The sequence below is a fragment of the Ahaetulla prasina genome, chromosome 1, assembly GCF_028640845.1.
Source record: "Ahaetulla prasina isolate Xishuangbanna chromosome 1, ASM2864084v1, whole genome shotgun sequence".
Classification (NCBI taxonomy): domain Eukaryota; kingdom Metazoa; phylum Chordata; class Lepidosauria; order Squamata; family Colubridae; genus Ahaetulla; species Ahaetulla prasina.
Genome location: NC_080539.1, coordinates 62,920,358 through 62,935,831, shown reverse-complemented (window position 1 = coordinate 62,935,831; position 15,474 = coordinate 62,920,358). Strand labels below are relative to the sequence as shown.

Genomic DNA, 15,474 nt, shown 5'->3' with positions numbered 1-15,474 from the left:
GCGAGAAGTCTTTAGTGAGAAAGCATCAGACGTACTTCCTCCCCATAGGCCTATTGACTGTGCCATAGACATCCTTCCGGGGGTAAAGCTTCCAAAGCCAAAAGCTTATCCCATGACCCAAAAGGAATTGGGAGAACTACGTAAATTCATAGACAAAAACCTAGAGCGGGGCTTTATCCAACCGGCTAGGCCTCGTGTGGCGGCGCCAGTGATGTTCCGGGAAAAGAAAGATGGCTCCTTTCGTCTTATAGTTGACTATAGGAACCTAAACGCAGTGTGCGCTGAAAACATATATCCCATGCCACTCATGAAAGATATGTTAGCACATTTAGCGAAGGGAAAATTCTTCACCAAACTGGACCTGCGAGAAGCCTACTACAGAGTTCGTATAAAAGAGGGGGATGAATGGAAAACCGCTTTCAACTGTCCACTAGGATGTTTCCAGTTTGAGTACTGCCATTTGGACTGCAGGGGCGCCGCAGTTTTTATGCAACTAATAAATGAAATACTCCATCAGCATTTGTTCAAAGGGTTCTTGTCTACCTTGACGACATACTTATCTATACAGAAACAATGGAAGAACATATTAAACTAGTAAGAGCTGTACTCAAAAAGTTATTATCTGCAGAACTATATTGCAAGCTATCCAAATGTGATTTCCATCAAACCAAAATAGACTACTTAGGGTATCGCATTTCAGCTGATGGGTTAGAAATGGATCCAGAAAAAGTGAAAGCTGTCTTGGAATGGGCCCCCCCACGCACACGCAAACAACTCCAAAGTTTTTTGGGATTCGCAAATTTCTATCGTCAATTCATCCCCTCCTTTGCTGAAATTGCTTTACCAATAACTAACCTCTTAAAAACTAAAGGAGACACGAAACCCAAACCATCATTACCCCTCGAATGGACAATGGAATGTCAGGCAGCATTTGAAAAATTGAAACGACTTTTTGCCGCTGAACCTATTTTAAAGCACCCTGACATGGATGTTCCTTTTGTAATACAAGCTGATGCAAGTGATGTAGCAGTCGGAGCCTCCCTGCTCCAAAACAATGCTGATGGTAGTTTACAACCCTGTGCTTTCACTTCTCGAAAATTGACTGAAACTGAAAGACGATGGGCTATTTGGGAAAAGGAAGCATTTGCAGTTCATTGGGTTCTACGCACATGGAGACAATTCTTAGAAGGTTCAAATCATCCTTTTGAAGGTTGGACTGATCACAAAAATCTAGAAGCTCTAAAGACTCCTAGAAAACTTTCACCTAAACAAGCCCGCTGGGCTCAATATTTTAACCGCTTTAATTTTACTTTACATTATATTCCTGGGGGAAAAAACTTCTTAGCAGATGCTCTCTCACGTTTACCCCAATACAATTGCACTCGCTCCGAGATGGTTCAACCAATACTTCCCGTACAACAGTTGGCGGCCCCAGCAATAACTAGAAGCCACTCCAAAGCTGACCCCTCACTCCCAGATGAACTAACCAAGTCGTTTAAAGAAGCTTTAAACACCGATGACTGGTACTTAACCCATTCCCATGAATGCACACTCCGTGATGGACTAGCTTGGATTGGAACAAAACTATATGTTCCTCTATCACTCAGAGAAACCATCCTACAACGATGCCATGATGCCACCCTGGCCTCCGTCCAGGGTGAGGGAAAGGAGCCTATTATGTGTGTCGGCTGACATAACAGGGAGGAGGGATGATTAACTATTGAGTGTTATCAGCGCGCGCTTTTCTAACCGACACTTCATTCCTAAGTTGACTGACATCCAGAGACCTGTGGAAGAAGATTACCACGAGGGGCCGTGAAGGAGTTGGCATTGGACCAGACCAGCCTGACCTCCTGGAGGAGGAGGGACAATTGGGGGGATATGATATGTTAGCCATATTTTGTCTCAGTTCCAGCTTTGCTTGGCTGCTATCAAGACTGTAAAAGTAAAAGTACTTGTTTTCATTCCAAATGAAGTCAAGGTGAATTCTTTCCTATTTATAGTCGGAGGTAGCCTGACAGCCCCACCCCACCCCACCCACTCTACCATGCCCTGCCTAATCACTCCTCATCTTGCCAGCTCACCTGGCATAGCTGCTGCTGCTCTCTATCTGGCTCCCTCGCTTACCTTGACCACACAGTCTCTGTGGGCTGTAGGTATGTTTAGGGAGGAGGAGGAGACTAGAAATTTGACAGAGAAAATAATTTATATATCAAAAATACCTAGAATGTGATTTCCATATTTAAGGCATTGTGGGGATTATTGATAGCCTGTTAATCATTATTACAACTATTTCTTATATTTCTATATAATTCTCCTAATTACAAAGATAAAAATAGTAATAAATACTGTTTCCAACCTCACATTCAAAATTAAATACAAAGTATATTAAGTAAGACAAAGAAAAGTACATAAATTACAGTGAATTAATGGATTAGGGGAAAAATTGAATATAGTAAAAAAGGAGAGCTAATTGAAAGAAGAGCCATAGTGACATAGATTCAGCAAAATACATTTTAAATTGCAAATTTAATTTTATATAACATTTTCTCTTGCCTCTAAATCTGAAGAATTAAAAGCATATGGAATGTTCCAGCCCAAAACTCCGTATTTCTTTCTTTCCTGAATGACAGCATTGAAGAAACATAGGCTAAACAACAACCTTTTCCATGATGGCCCACAGTTGATCTTATTAAATATAGTTTCTGTTACTACAGCAGTGTCACTGAATCCAAAAGTTTGAAGTAATGTTCCTTTTAATCCTTGTGGAGTTTCTATTATTATCTTGAGGAAATAAACAAACAGATTATGATTAAAAATTCCACAGAAATTTATCAATAAAACAAATAAGTACACAAACAACTTTTATTGACATTGTCTATAATAACAGAATCCTTAAAATCCAGTCATCTTATACCTCCTTCTTATAGTAGAGTGAATTAGGGAGGTGTCTGGCTGAGATGCTTTTGAATACTGTCTCTTCTGGACTTTAAAAATGCTTCAGCCCCCTAGCCTTGGCAATAATTCCTTCATATGTTTGACAAGACCACCTTATTTGCTCTCTACATCAAGTTTGCTAAAATCAATTTATTTTCCTACATGTGGATGCAATTTTGGGCCAGCAGAAACACTATTTTCCTCTAAAGCCACAGGATTCTGTCAATGTTTGATTATGTACATTTGTCTCTACATTTTCATTATAAGTTAACATATTTACCATTGCTCAACTCATATTAGCTTATATTTTATACTTAGTAAAAATAATGCTCTCAATTAGTAATTATATAAACTACTGAATAATATCTCAGATTGTTTGAAATCTTACCTTTAGCCCCCTTCTCAAGATAGGTATGGGTAAAGATGTATCTGGTGTTGAACTTAACCATAGTCTAAATCCTGGATTTATAGTTGTATCAGGTAGGATAAAGCTATGGAAGTAATCATTTTTATAGCAATTTTACTACTTGAAATGTAATACAACATTATAGTGCCCAATCATCAATTCTATTTTACCAAAAATGCATAAAAATTAGAAGAAATAATGTTAATCCCATAATTGCTTTTCAAAAGGCAACTGGACTCTCATTGTTTTCTCCTTGAAGACAGTTCCCGTTTCATCCAAAAAGCTTTTTTTTTTGTCATAACAGTATATGTAAACATCGACATAAAATAACAACACATCATAAAAGAAAAACACATATATAAGCAAAAGTATGCAACAACTATATTAATTTGATATAATGAAAGGGAACAATAGGACAGGAATGGTAGGCACTTTTGTGCTCTTATGCACGCCCCTTATAGTCCTCTAAGGAATGGGGTGAGGTCAATAGTAGACAGTTTTTTGGTTGAAGTTTTTGGGATTTTGAGTAGAGACTATAGAGTCAGGTAATGAGTTCCAAGCATTAACAACTCTGTTACAGAAGCTTCTTCAGTTCTGACTGAATGGTAGGGAATGGAAGGATTTATATTGTTTTCTTTGCAGTCATCTGGTCATTAGCACTCTGATGGTTGGTCTTTGAGGCCACTTGGGGGTTTATCTGTATGCTCAGGGTCACCTGAATCAGAGTGCAAGTGGTATGGAACCTTCTTGGAACTGCTGAAGTTTCAGGAAGGTTCAATATCTATTTGCATTCTGATTCAGGTGAACTTGAGGATACAGATAAACACTCAAGTGGCTTCAACAACTGAGCTTCAGTGTGCTAGTGACCAGATGACTGCAAAGAAAGGCATATGAATCCTTCCATTCTCCACCATTCAGTCAGAACTGAAGAAGCTTCTTTGATGAGAAGCAAAACTTCTTCAAGGAAAAAACAAAGAAAGTCCAGTTGCCTTCTGAAAAGCACCTTTGGGACAATCATGACCTGGATGACTGAGAATCTCTATAGACAAATAATGATAATGTTAATACTTTAGGCATAGATATTAAATTATCTCTTTATAAATTATTATTTAAGAATATAGAGATTTTGCCAGCGATCCTGCTAGGTACAGATGTAGCAGGATAGAAGATAGCAGCAGGAAGCGGAATTACCTATAACATACAATGCAAGGACTGTAATTATGATTACATTGGATAGACAGATGAGTGGCAAACTGTTTCCATGAACACTAACCAAACAAGACAACAAAAACCTAACCTTGCAAGGACAGGCTCCATCATAGTTTCAACTGGGAAGCCACATTCCCATCAAGACTAGTAGGCCAGTCAGCATATTCCACTCTTTCACACAACAATGATATTACTTAGTCTGATAATGAAACATCTCCAGGAAAACAACCAAGCTCAGAGAAAAAACAAACAAGAACTGAACAGGACTAAAGCTGTTCCTTACCATCAGAGAATAAATCACGTATAGAAATAAATTTAAAAAGTGCTTACGAATCAACAATTTTGCATAATCTCGGCATAAATGAAGTTGCGAGATGGCAATTCTGAAGGAATACCCACTGTTCACCCAGTATTTGTGCTTTATATATCAATTCCTCTGCTTTGCTGCCTTGGCCACGTCCCAGAGATAGCATTTGCACATTTTGTGTATTTCTTTTTATTTCTTGGGCAAAGCGCAAGACAAGTGCTATAATATCTATCCCTATACAACATATAAAAGAATACCTTTTATTATTTCATTTTTTATTACACACACACACTCACATACCACATTTTCTTTCATTACATTACATCCCTGCAATACTGTAACAATCGCTCAGTTAAAAGATTTCAAAAAATGATTTTGCACAGGAATGGGGGAGGGGGTGAATGTAAGATGATCACTGTGACATTTGAAGCTACAGGTTAGGAAACTGCCCTACCTTTTTTTTGTGTGTATTATAAAAAAGATTAAGTAGCAAACTATATCTAAAGGGAATTTTATTTATTTATTTAGTAAATGTATATAGCCATCCCTCTCACAAAATGTGATTCTGGTGGCATTCAAGCACAGTAAAACAATTTTGTAAAATTGTAATTTTACAATTAAAATTGTAAAACAATCTTGAAACACTGAAACATGAATAAAAATGAAAATATAAATAAACCAAGATTGCATATAAATAATTAATTGCAATAAACCCTAATAAGTACCTAACATTCTACAACCACATTGCAAGCTCTCCATGAGATCCCTATAATCACTGGAAAAAAACATGTTTTGGGCCTTTGGGAAGGCTAACGGGAATGGGACTAACTTAATTTAAGGTGAATTGATGTTCCAGAAAATGGGAGCCACAGCAGAAAAGGCTTGTTTTCTGGATCCCACCAAATGAAATTCTGTAGCAGACAGGACCCAGAATATACAGTTCCTAATAAACTTGATGGGACAGGTAAATGTAATCCGGTAAAAAGGCAGTTGTTCAAATAATCTAGGAATAGAGCAGTCAGTCAGTGCAATATGGCTAAGAGCACTGCCTGATTATTTGGCTGCATTGATTGAAAACTTATGTCCTTTCTGAAATGTTAGATGAATATAAAAAGTTGGCACCAAGTGAATCCAAAAAACACCTAGTGGAGGTATTCGCAGGGGAAAGCTAAAGAGATTGTTAATCAGTAGTTGGAATGTGAATGGCATACTTAGAAAAGAACAATCTAGGCCAGTGATGGCAAACCTTTTTGGCACCGAAAAGGGAGCGCATGCGCTCGTCTGTGTCACAACCTGGAAGAGGAGCTGCCCTGGGTGCCTGCACACACCCGAAAATGAACTTCTGGTTTCCGCCATGCGCATGTACACCAAACAGCTAGTCTTCCGGGTTTCTGGTGCGCATGCGCACACGACGATCAGCTGGCCAGTGCGATCATCATGCAAGAAAATGGAAAACCAGCTCTTCCAGTTTCCAGCACTGCCACATGCATGAAGGCCAGCTGATCATCGTATGCACATGCGTGCCAGAAACCCAGAAGTGGAAAGGGCGATGCCATGTGTGCTAGGCGACATGGCTCCCTGTGCCACTTCGGGCACGTGTGCCATAGGTTCACCATTACGGATCTAGGCTATTTGTGAACTACTTGCATAACTTCTTTGCAATGTACTCAGAACAGATTGACTATACTTGTTTTTATCTATTTAATTATTTAGCACATTTTCTATGCTGGCCCAGTCATAAAACTCTGTGCAACTTACACATATAAAACATCATAAAGCAACAACAATAACAACAAAAGAACAAGTGAAAGTACATATGATGAAGTGGGCTAAAATAATGGTTATAATATACAGATGAAACAATGAAGACTGGAGAAATAGTCTAGAAATTATAAAGGCACTTTAAATTTATGTTGGAAATATGAAAAAAAATGAAGGGATATTTGATGTTTAGTGGATTTTGTGGAAAATTCTGGATTCAAACAAACATATTGATTTGGAGAAAGTAAAAGTTTAATATACAATTGAGACCTAACCTAATCTCTGGAGGGATGACGTTATACAAAGGTAGGCACTATGGAGGGATGCCTCTTCTATAGGGTCTCACTGGCAGATATTCATTAGCCAATGGTACCCACAGTATTCCTCTCCTGTTGGATTGGATAAGATGGGTGGAAGCAATCAGAATGTGCTGATCTTGTTAGTAATAAGTAGTCTTAGTTAGATGATAAATGTATTATTTGCACTTATATACAGTAAATAAAGAATAATTTACAAACTAACACATATATTCACATGTGCTATACACAGAGGAACACATACACCCCATAAAATGCTCACCATGAGTATGGATGAGAATTAGTGGAGTTGTAGAATCAGATTCTTCATACACTCCTTTTAAATTAATTCCTCCAGTCTGAAAATACCTAGTTCCTAATTTCTCAGTTACAAATATTTGTACTGCACGGTTTAACATTTCTGAACGGAGAACTTTTATCTAGAAAAAATAAAAGTGACAATGATAACATCTTGTTTTACAAAAAGTGTTGTGATGTTTAGTTCTGGGTCTTGCTTAGCAGAGGAACACAAATACCTAATTTTTGCCCCTCCCTTAGCCCTCTTTCCAATCATGAAAACAACTAGCAAAAAATCAGAAAAGTTCATTCTTTCCCACACTTGAGATGTCAAAATCATGCCCTCACAGTCCTCAGAAATAGCAGGAGATCTAATCTCAAGCAAAAAGATTTGGCCCTCCCAATACAATAGTTTTTGAATTTTGTATGCCGATATCATCAACGTCAGATATCTTTCACATCAGCTTCTGCTAGATGCCAAAAAATAGTTTAAACCAGTAATATTTTCATTACTTGCCAATATAAGTCTTTCAAATGGAGAAAGCTTCTCCCAAGGAAAAATTACAGGTATACTCTCCTCATCCTCCTCACTTTCTCTTGGTAGCTGTGATTCTGCATCTGCTAACAGATTAAAGAAATTATTAAATAATTACTGAAATGTTGAAATGTTTAACAATTATACTGTATAAACATTGTTACAAATTGGTACTTTTTTGTATTGCGTATTGTCTTGATCAAACAAGATGTCCTTTACTAAAATTCTTGTCATGACTTTTAAATGGGCGAAATCATACTTTATAGAAAATAATTTTTGATCAATGTACCTCAAATGGGCTAACTTATAGAATGTATCAAAAATATGGAGCCCATGATTCCTGAGGGAATTAAATTTGGGGAAGTTATGGTTACTTTATTACTAGTGACTGTTGTTGCACTACTGGACTGCTGTACATGATCTTTGTTTTCTATGTTCTGACAGTTTCCCAGCCAGTGTCATAATCCCTTGCTCACCCACCTAGAACTAGCCATTTACCTGCCTGCTGGGAAGAGAGAGGGGAGGAGGAAATGTGAAAGGAAGGAAGGAAGGAAGGAAGGAAGTCATTTGCTCCCACTGCTTATTTGCCCATCTTGATCATTCTATTTTTTTATTTAGGTAAGGAAATATCTCTGAAATGATGGCCCAATGAGGCATGGGTTGTCTAGTTATTTCTAAACGTCATGCAATCACTATGCAAGCCAGGAAATTCTAGGATATAGAAATAAGCAATCAGTATTTTAAAAGGCCATATAAGGAACAAAAAGGCCACAATATGTGCAAAAATATATAAGAAAAAAGCATATAATGTGGAATATTTATTATATATGTTTGTAAGTTCTGTAATTATCTCATTTTACTATGAGTTCCTGCAACACAAGCCAAACAATTGTTGAATAAACTTTTACATTTAACCATTATCATCCTACTCATTGGTCAGCAAATCATTGTTTCACATTAATAGGCAAATTCTATGGAGAATGTGATTTATTTTATGCGGGAAAGTATACTGCCCTGTAGCAATTCAACTGATCTCTTGCCTTCAAAGGATCAGACAATATGACTAACATTGACTAGTGTTTTAAAATGACTTTAAGTTTTTCAGCCTCCTTGATTTTAGTAATCTAAATATTTTAACTTTTTGAATTATTTTATTGTGAATTTTTTTTATACCATTGTATTTAGGGACATGCTATTTTACAAAAAAACAAAAACATAATTTAAATGTAATTTTTTATTTAAAATATGCATGATGTCCAGGGTTCATTAACAAGGGAGTTGAAATGCTAATTTGAATATAAGAGTTAGAGGAAAGGATGGTAGATTGCTAATAAAGATTATTTGCAGAAGTATTTGAATAAATCTTGAAAAAAAACACTATAAAATATTGAGTTTCATTTGTATGGAATTACTATGGGCTGCATATAGAACAAGTTATTAGTTTACTCTTAGAACATCAACAATCTAGACTTGGTTAGTGCCATATGGAAGGCATGTTAGTATGTATGTATATTACAGTTACATAAAGTACACAGCTATACATTTCCCATCTACATTTAGATATGTGATTTAATTAATTTATTTCTAGCACCTAATTAGAAAAAAACAATCAGCACAAATCCTCTTCTAACTGGTTTTGGAAGAGGTAGAGGTAAGGGATGCATAGGGACTTCAAAATTGCATTTGTATAAGCCCAGGAAAATCATTACATTTTAGCAGTTACCTTGCTTTGGTGATAATGATCTATAACATGTACTAATCAAATCATACACATTCTCACTATCTAGAAAATCTTTCCACTGTTGAGGATATGTTGACAGAGAACTGCACAATAGGCTGAACGCTGTTATTTGAGTACTCATATACTGACATTCTTTCCACATCATTTCACTTATCCAGTGGAATGGAGCAGTTTTGTTAAATATACATGAACCTAATAAAATAATATGAAACATTTAATTAGGACAAATATTTATTTTATTTATTTATTTATCATATTTATATACCGCCCTATCTCCCTACGGACTCAGGGCGGTTTACAGGCAGTTAAAACACATATAAATACAGATTAAAACGACAATTAAAAAACTTATTCTAAAGCCCAAATCATTAAAACAGTATAAATAATAAAAAAACCCCTTAAAACCAATTACTTTAAGAACCTAATCCAGTCCCGCGCAGATGAATAAGTATGTTTTAAGCTCGCGACGAAAGGTTCGGAGATCCGGAAGTTGACGTAGTCCTGGAGGGAGTTCGTTCCAGAGGGTGGGAGCCCCCACAGAGAAGGCCCTTCCCCTGGGTGTCGCCAGACGGCACTGCCTAGCTGACGGCACCCTGAGGAGTCCCTCTCTGTGAGAGCGCACGGGTCGGTGAGAGGTATTTGGTAGCAGTAGGCGGTCCCGTAAATAACCCGGTCCCGTAAATAAGTATTCTGATTTTCATTCAAAACATAAATTATAACCAAATTATTAATTCTGGCTGCAATATGTCCATGTTGTCATGATCGTCCTGACTAGTGGATTGAAAAGCCAATCTGAGAGGCAGTCAATTGACCAATCACGATCCTAGATGTTGTGACTAAAAATAACATATAGTATGTGCAGAAACTGCCATCAATTTCAAAACCGCCTTAAAGGGGACTTTACACAGAAGATATTTAGAAGAGAATTTATCTTTAGACATAACGTATTCAAGATGCCCAATTTTTCCTTTTCTTTCCTCTTCTCAGAAATCCTATGGAATAAAGCTGTATTCTGTGGTAGCACCAAAACTTGGTTTAATCACCAGCAGGACACAATCAGTTTGCTGTGAGTGAATATTTCTTTCACATTTTAACTGATATTTTGCTCATGAATTCAAGATACCAATCTCTATAAAATCCTACAAAGGATGAACATTTTTTTTTAAATTTACATTTATATCCCGCCCTTCTCCGAAGACTCAGGACGGCTTACAGTGTATAAGGCAATAGTCTCATTACAAGGCTAAATTATTCTAGTCTATTCTGTTGGATCAAAAGAACTTCAGAACTGTAGATGGTTTTGGCACTATAATTTAAGGAGTCAAAGAAACTGGAATTGTTCAGCAAAAGGCAACAAAGTGGACAAGGGGATTAGAAACTAAGTCCTATGAAGAATGACTCTAAGAGTTGCATTCTTTAGTTTTAGAAGAGATTATTGAGATAGGATATGATAGCACTCCTCAAATATCAGAAAGGATGTCACATGGAAAAAGATCAAGATCGCTTTTCTCTGATTCCAAAAGAAAGAACTAGGAATAATGGATTTAAGTTACTGGAAGACAGATTCCAGTTGAATATTAGAAAAAATATTAGAAAAAACTTCCTAAAAATAAAAACAATCCTACATCAGAACAATTTACCAAGGGAGTCATTTTCCCTCTACCCTTCATCAACGTGTTCAAGCAAAGATTAGAAACTCACCTGTCTGATATGCTTCAGTTACTGTATTTTTCGGAGTGTAAGATGTTCCGGACTATAAGACGCACCTATCTTTTTTGGTGAGGAAAACAAGAAAAAGAAATCTGTCTCTGCTTCCCAGCAATTTTGCCTGATTGCAGCAAACAGCAAACAGCTTGCTTTACTTTCATTTTCGTTTTCAGCATAGCTTGATTAGCACAAGAAAAAAAATCTGCTCCCAGCAATTTACCTCTTTGCAGCAAGCAGCAGAAGCCTGTGCAGCAATAGGCAAGTGCAATGCCTACAGCCTGAAACAACTGAAAGTCAGGAGGCTGATCCAACAGACAATCAACTTGTGCTAATTAGACTGCGCTAAAGTTGAAATGGGCTGTTTCTTCTTGCTGCTTGCTGCAAGGAGGTAAATTGCTGGGAGGCAGAGGCCATGGGGTGGGGGCCAGTGGGTGGGCGGGGCTACATTCAGTGTATAAGACACACCCAAATTTTCACCCCCTTTTCGGGGGGGGGGAAAGGTGCATCTTATACTCCGAAAAATACAGTAAGTGCCCAGAATTGTCAAATAGGAAAAAATAATTTGGATTCTAGCACCCAATAGGTGCTTGGTGAATCTTGAAAGCTTGTGTGACTTTCTAAAGCTACAATTCTATGATTCTAATACAGAAGAAATCAAATATCTACTTGGGAATAGATAGCAGGTACCTCTGCTGTCTCCACAATTAAAATAGATAAGAAAATAATAAATCAACTGAAGGAAAACAACATAATTAAGAGCCAAAAGAAAAGGAATTTATACAAGTCCCTGTTGTCTGGTGGCACAGGTTTGGCCAGAAAAGCTAAATAAGCATATATCTGCTTATGCTTTGGAAGAAACATCTGTAGGAATAGATATCTGATCTGAGAAATGTCAGGAAAGGAGAGAAAAGAAATGAAAGTTTGTTATTCATTTAATTGTTCCATTTTCTCTTATCTTAAGTCATGTGAGGTACAGGTAGTTCTCAACTTACAATTTTCATTTAGTGACTGTTCGAAGTTATAACAGCACTGAAAAAAGTGACTTATGACCATTTTTCAGACTTATAAAACACACACATACATACATAGATACAAAAAGCCTTACACTTAGAAAATTATACTATTAATCAATGCCCAGTACGTTAGAATATATCTATAAAGCTTTGAGAATTTTTTGATTAAATTTTCCCAGTATTCACATTTCTTATTTTGACAATTTTCAACCCAGTTTATAATAGTTCACAAAAATTTCAGGGAGGAGCCTTATAAAATCTAAAAGTAATTGCTTAGCTCAAATGAAATATGGTATGTTGATTACTTATAGTTTTCTATGGCCAATTCTTACTATAATTTTACATGTATGTTACATATTTACTCAAGGATGATGGAATCCATTCCTGAGAGCACATTATTATCTTTACACATTTATTTACTGAAAATATGAATATTTTTTGTTTACCAGTAAAATCAGAGATCGATGGTTGCTTAATATTTGCTATCATGCTAGAGTACAGGAAAAAATTCCACTCATTGTCTGATATAAATCCAAGTTTATTTGTGAATACATTTTCACCACAATTATTTTTCATGATTGCTGTGCACAGTAGGAAAGCAAAGCATAGCTTATTTTTATTGAACAAAGCTGAAGAAACTGTCTGCAAAATAAAAAAAAACACATTAATATTGCCACATTTGCCAAATACATATGCAAGTCCTATTAACCAAAAATAATTTATGTATTATATTTAAGTACCTCATAGACATGATATGTTAGTGTCTCAATTATATCATTAATATGTATTTTGAAATGATCTATCTCAGTTTCACTTTCTGTTAATGTTTCTTCACTTTGCACCTTATATTCACTTATTTTTGTACTTGAAAGAGCATCACTGAGAGAAATGTCATTTTTCTTCACAATATCTATAGAGTCTACAAAGATCTTATGAAACCAGTTCAGTGAAAACTGATAGACATGGTTGATGTGTATAAGATCTGATATTACGAAGTAGAGCACAGCACCACGAGTTGCTATAGGAATATACGCTTTACGCAATCCTTCTATGGTGACTTCTGTTGCTGCTGAATCTGCTACACGCTGAAAAATCTCTGATGAGGTAATTTTTGTTCGCTGCAAATTTTCAATGAGATCTTGATCATCTAAAAGGTGCCCTGTAAAAAAGTGTAATTGAATTGTAGAATAGAATAAATTAAATAATTATATTTTCTAAATTAAATATTCACTTTACAAATCAGAAAGCAGTATAACAAGAGGGCCTTGTTAGCAAAGTTATGAAACCAATAAAAGATAGTTTTTATGTGACATTATTAGAACTATGTAGCTATTTGGATCTGAAAAGCTTCTAAGGAAAAAAGGAAACCTTGCTGCAGTTGTTGGAATCATTTTTAAAATGCTGCATCTTTTCCTGGGCTCACATTGTAGCTGCCTGGTCCCAGAGAAACACATACTTTTACTTATGGAGAGGTCTGTTGTTGGGGTTCTTGTAAATAAAAATTGCCAGGGAATACACTGGGACTACGACAGTGTAAGGTACGTCACTTACCTTTGCTACCGGTTCGGAACTATGAGTGTGTGCGTGCACACGCTCGCTTCGCTCACAGCACTTCTCTGCATGTGCAGAGCATCTTTGATGACATCTGGGTGGGTGGGCAGAGCCACTACCACTACCGATTCACCCAAACCAGGGCAAAACCCACCACTGGACTATGACAAACAAGTATTATTTGGAGTTCCAAGGAAAATATGAACAGTGTCAGAACTGCATGTTTCATTTCATGTTTGGAAGAGGGATATAATATAAGTGATATATAAAGGGACAGCCTCAAGTGTAAGATAATGAGAACTATCCCTGTGAACTGCATATTTTTAAATACAAGATTCCAGTTCATTCTGTGTGTTTGTTTTTCTCTAAGTATACTGGTTATACTGGATCAAAGTATATAATAAATTCAAACCATCTTCCTGGACCATATTTTCAGATTTCCATAATTGTGTGTTAATATAGCCATATAATAAAGTAGAATTAGTTCTCTTGGTGATGTTTTCTTTCCTGCCTACCTGGGAAGATTGACATCAGTCCAAAAGTACAGATCCCTTGTCATCTCCTTTACAGTTAGAGAGGATCTCTTCTGAACCTATTGCTTTACCCACATCCCTGCTGTGGGCTATGTCGTTCCTTATCTGACTATACTCTAAGCAGCAACTCTGCCCTGTCTCTCAAGGTCTTTCCCACATACCATTACATGTGGTCATGCCATACCAGCTCTTCATGTGCCCTCTTGCATTCTCCCACATCCTGCAGCAGTTATCCTAAGACATGCCATGCTCATGCAATGCCAGCCCCTTGTGCACCCTTCTGACCTGTGGTTATTTATCTATTTATTTATTTATTCAATTTCTATGCCGCTCATATCATTGATACAGCAACTACAGTGACCCTCGCTTAATGATGGCAATCAAGAGTTCAGGATTGCCATCCCTAAATGATGTAGTTACATGACATCATGCTTTACAACTGCATTGCTTAGCCATGGAAATTCCAGTCCCACTTACCAATGTTAACTGATTATTATTTATACAGCAGAAAGCATAGTTATAGGAAGGCATTTGGAGATAATCATAATATTGCAATGAAAATTACTGTATGACGGTGTCCTTCAATTAGTATGATGCAGAGTTATGTTAATATTAGTTGAAGAACATGTGAGTTGGGAAGTATTAGCTTTTATGCTACTACTATCCAAATGAAGATTATAAGCTTTTGTACACAGATAATGAAACATTATTTTCAAAAAAATGAAGTTTTTGGCCTTTGAATTCTATTTAATAAGATTTTATACTTTCTGCAAAATGATATAAAATATATGAAGTTTTTCAAAGTCTTATTTACCACTTGTTCGTTGCAAAAGTTGAAGTGATCTTTGTTCATATTCATGTAGTGCTACCAGATCAATTGATATGCTTTCCATCAACTTGCAGTACTGTTCTTCAAGCTCAGGTTTTTCTTTATTTACAACCGCAGATAACAGCTGATTTTGCAAACCATGGAATGTTAAAGTGAAGTTTATCATTGTAACAATATTGCATGTTGCTGGCAAAAAATGAGGATTGGGCTTCTGCGTTGTCAGGTATAATCTGAAATAATCACAAATATTTATAAAGCTTTTTCATACAGAATACCAATCTATGTCATAATCTTTAATTATAACTCATATCCATTAGGAAAACATCCTCTGTACAGATCTAATAAGTAAATA

At 36.4% G+C, this 15,474-nt stretch overlaps 1 protein-coding gene across 1 annotated transcript in view; it reads right to left on the bottom strand.

The window, feature by feature from the left end:
• DNAH14 (dynein axonemal heavy chain 14) overlaps positions 1-15,474 on the bottom strand; it is a 279,895-nt gene that overhangs the window by 38,606 nt on the left and 225,815 nt on the right. Inside the window, exons 67-75 of the mRNA XM_058169855.1 lie at positions 15,108-15,352; positions 12,950-13,368; positions 12,656-12,851; positions 9,472-9,681; positions 7,731-7,831; positions 7,200-7,356; positions 4,883-5,093; positions 3,326-3,428; positions 2,557-2,784 (exon numbers count right to left, since the gene is read on the bottom strand). Coding sequence (XP_058025838.1) covers positions 2,557-2,784; positions 3,326-3,428; positions 4,883-5,093; positions 7,200-7,356; positions 7,731-7,831; positions 9,472-9,681; positions 12,656-12,851; positions 12,950-13,368; positions 15,108-15,352 — 1,870 coding nt within the window. The remainder of the gene's footprint in view (positions 1-2,556; positions 2,785-3,325; positions 3,429-4,882; positions 5,094-7,199; positions 7,357-7,730; positions 7,832-9,471; positions 9,682-12,655; positions 12,852-12,949; positions 13,369-15,107; positions 15,353-15,474) is intronic.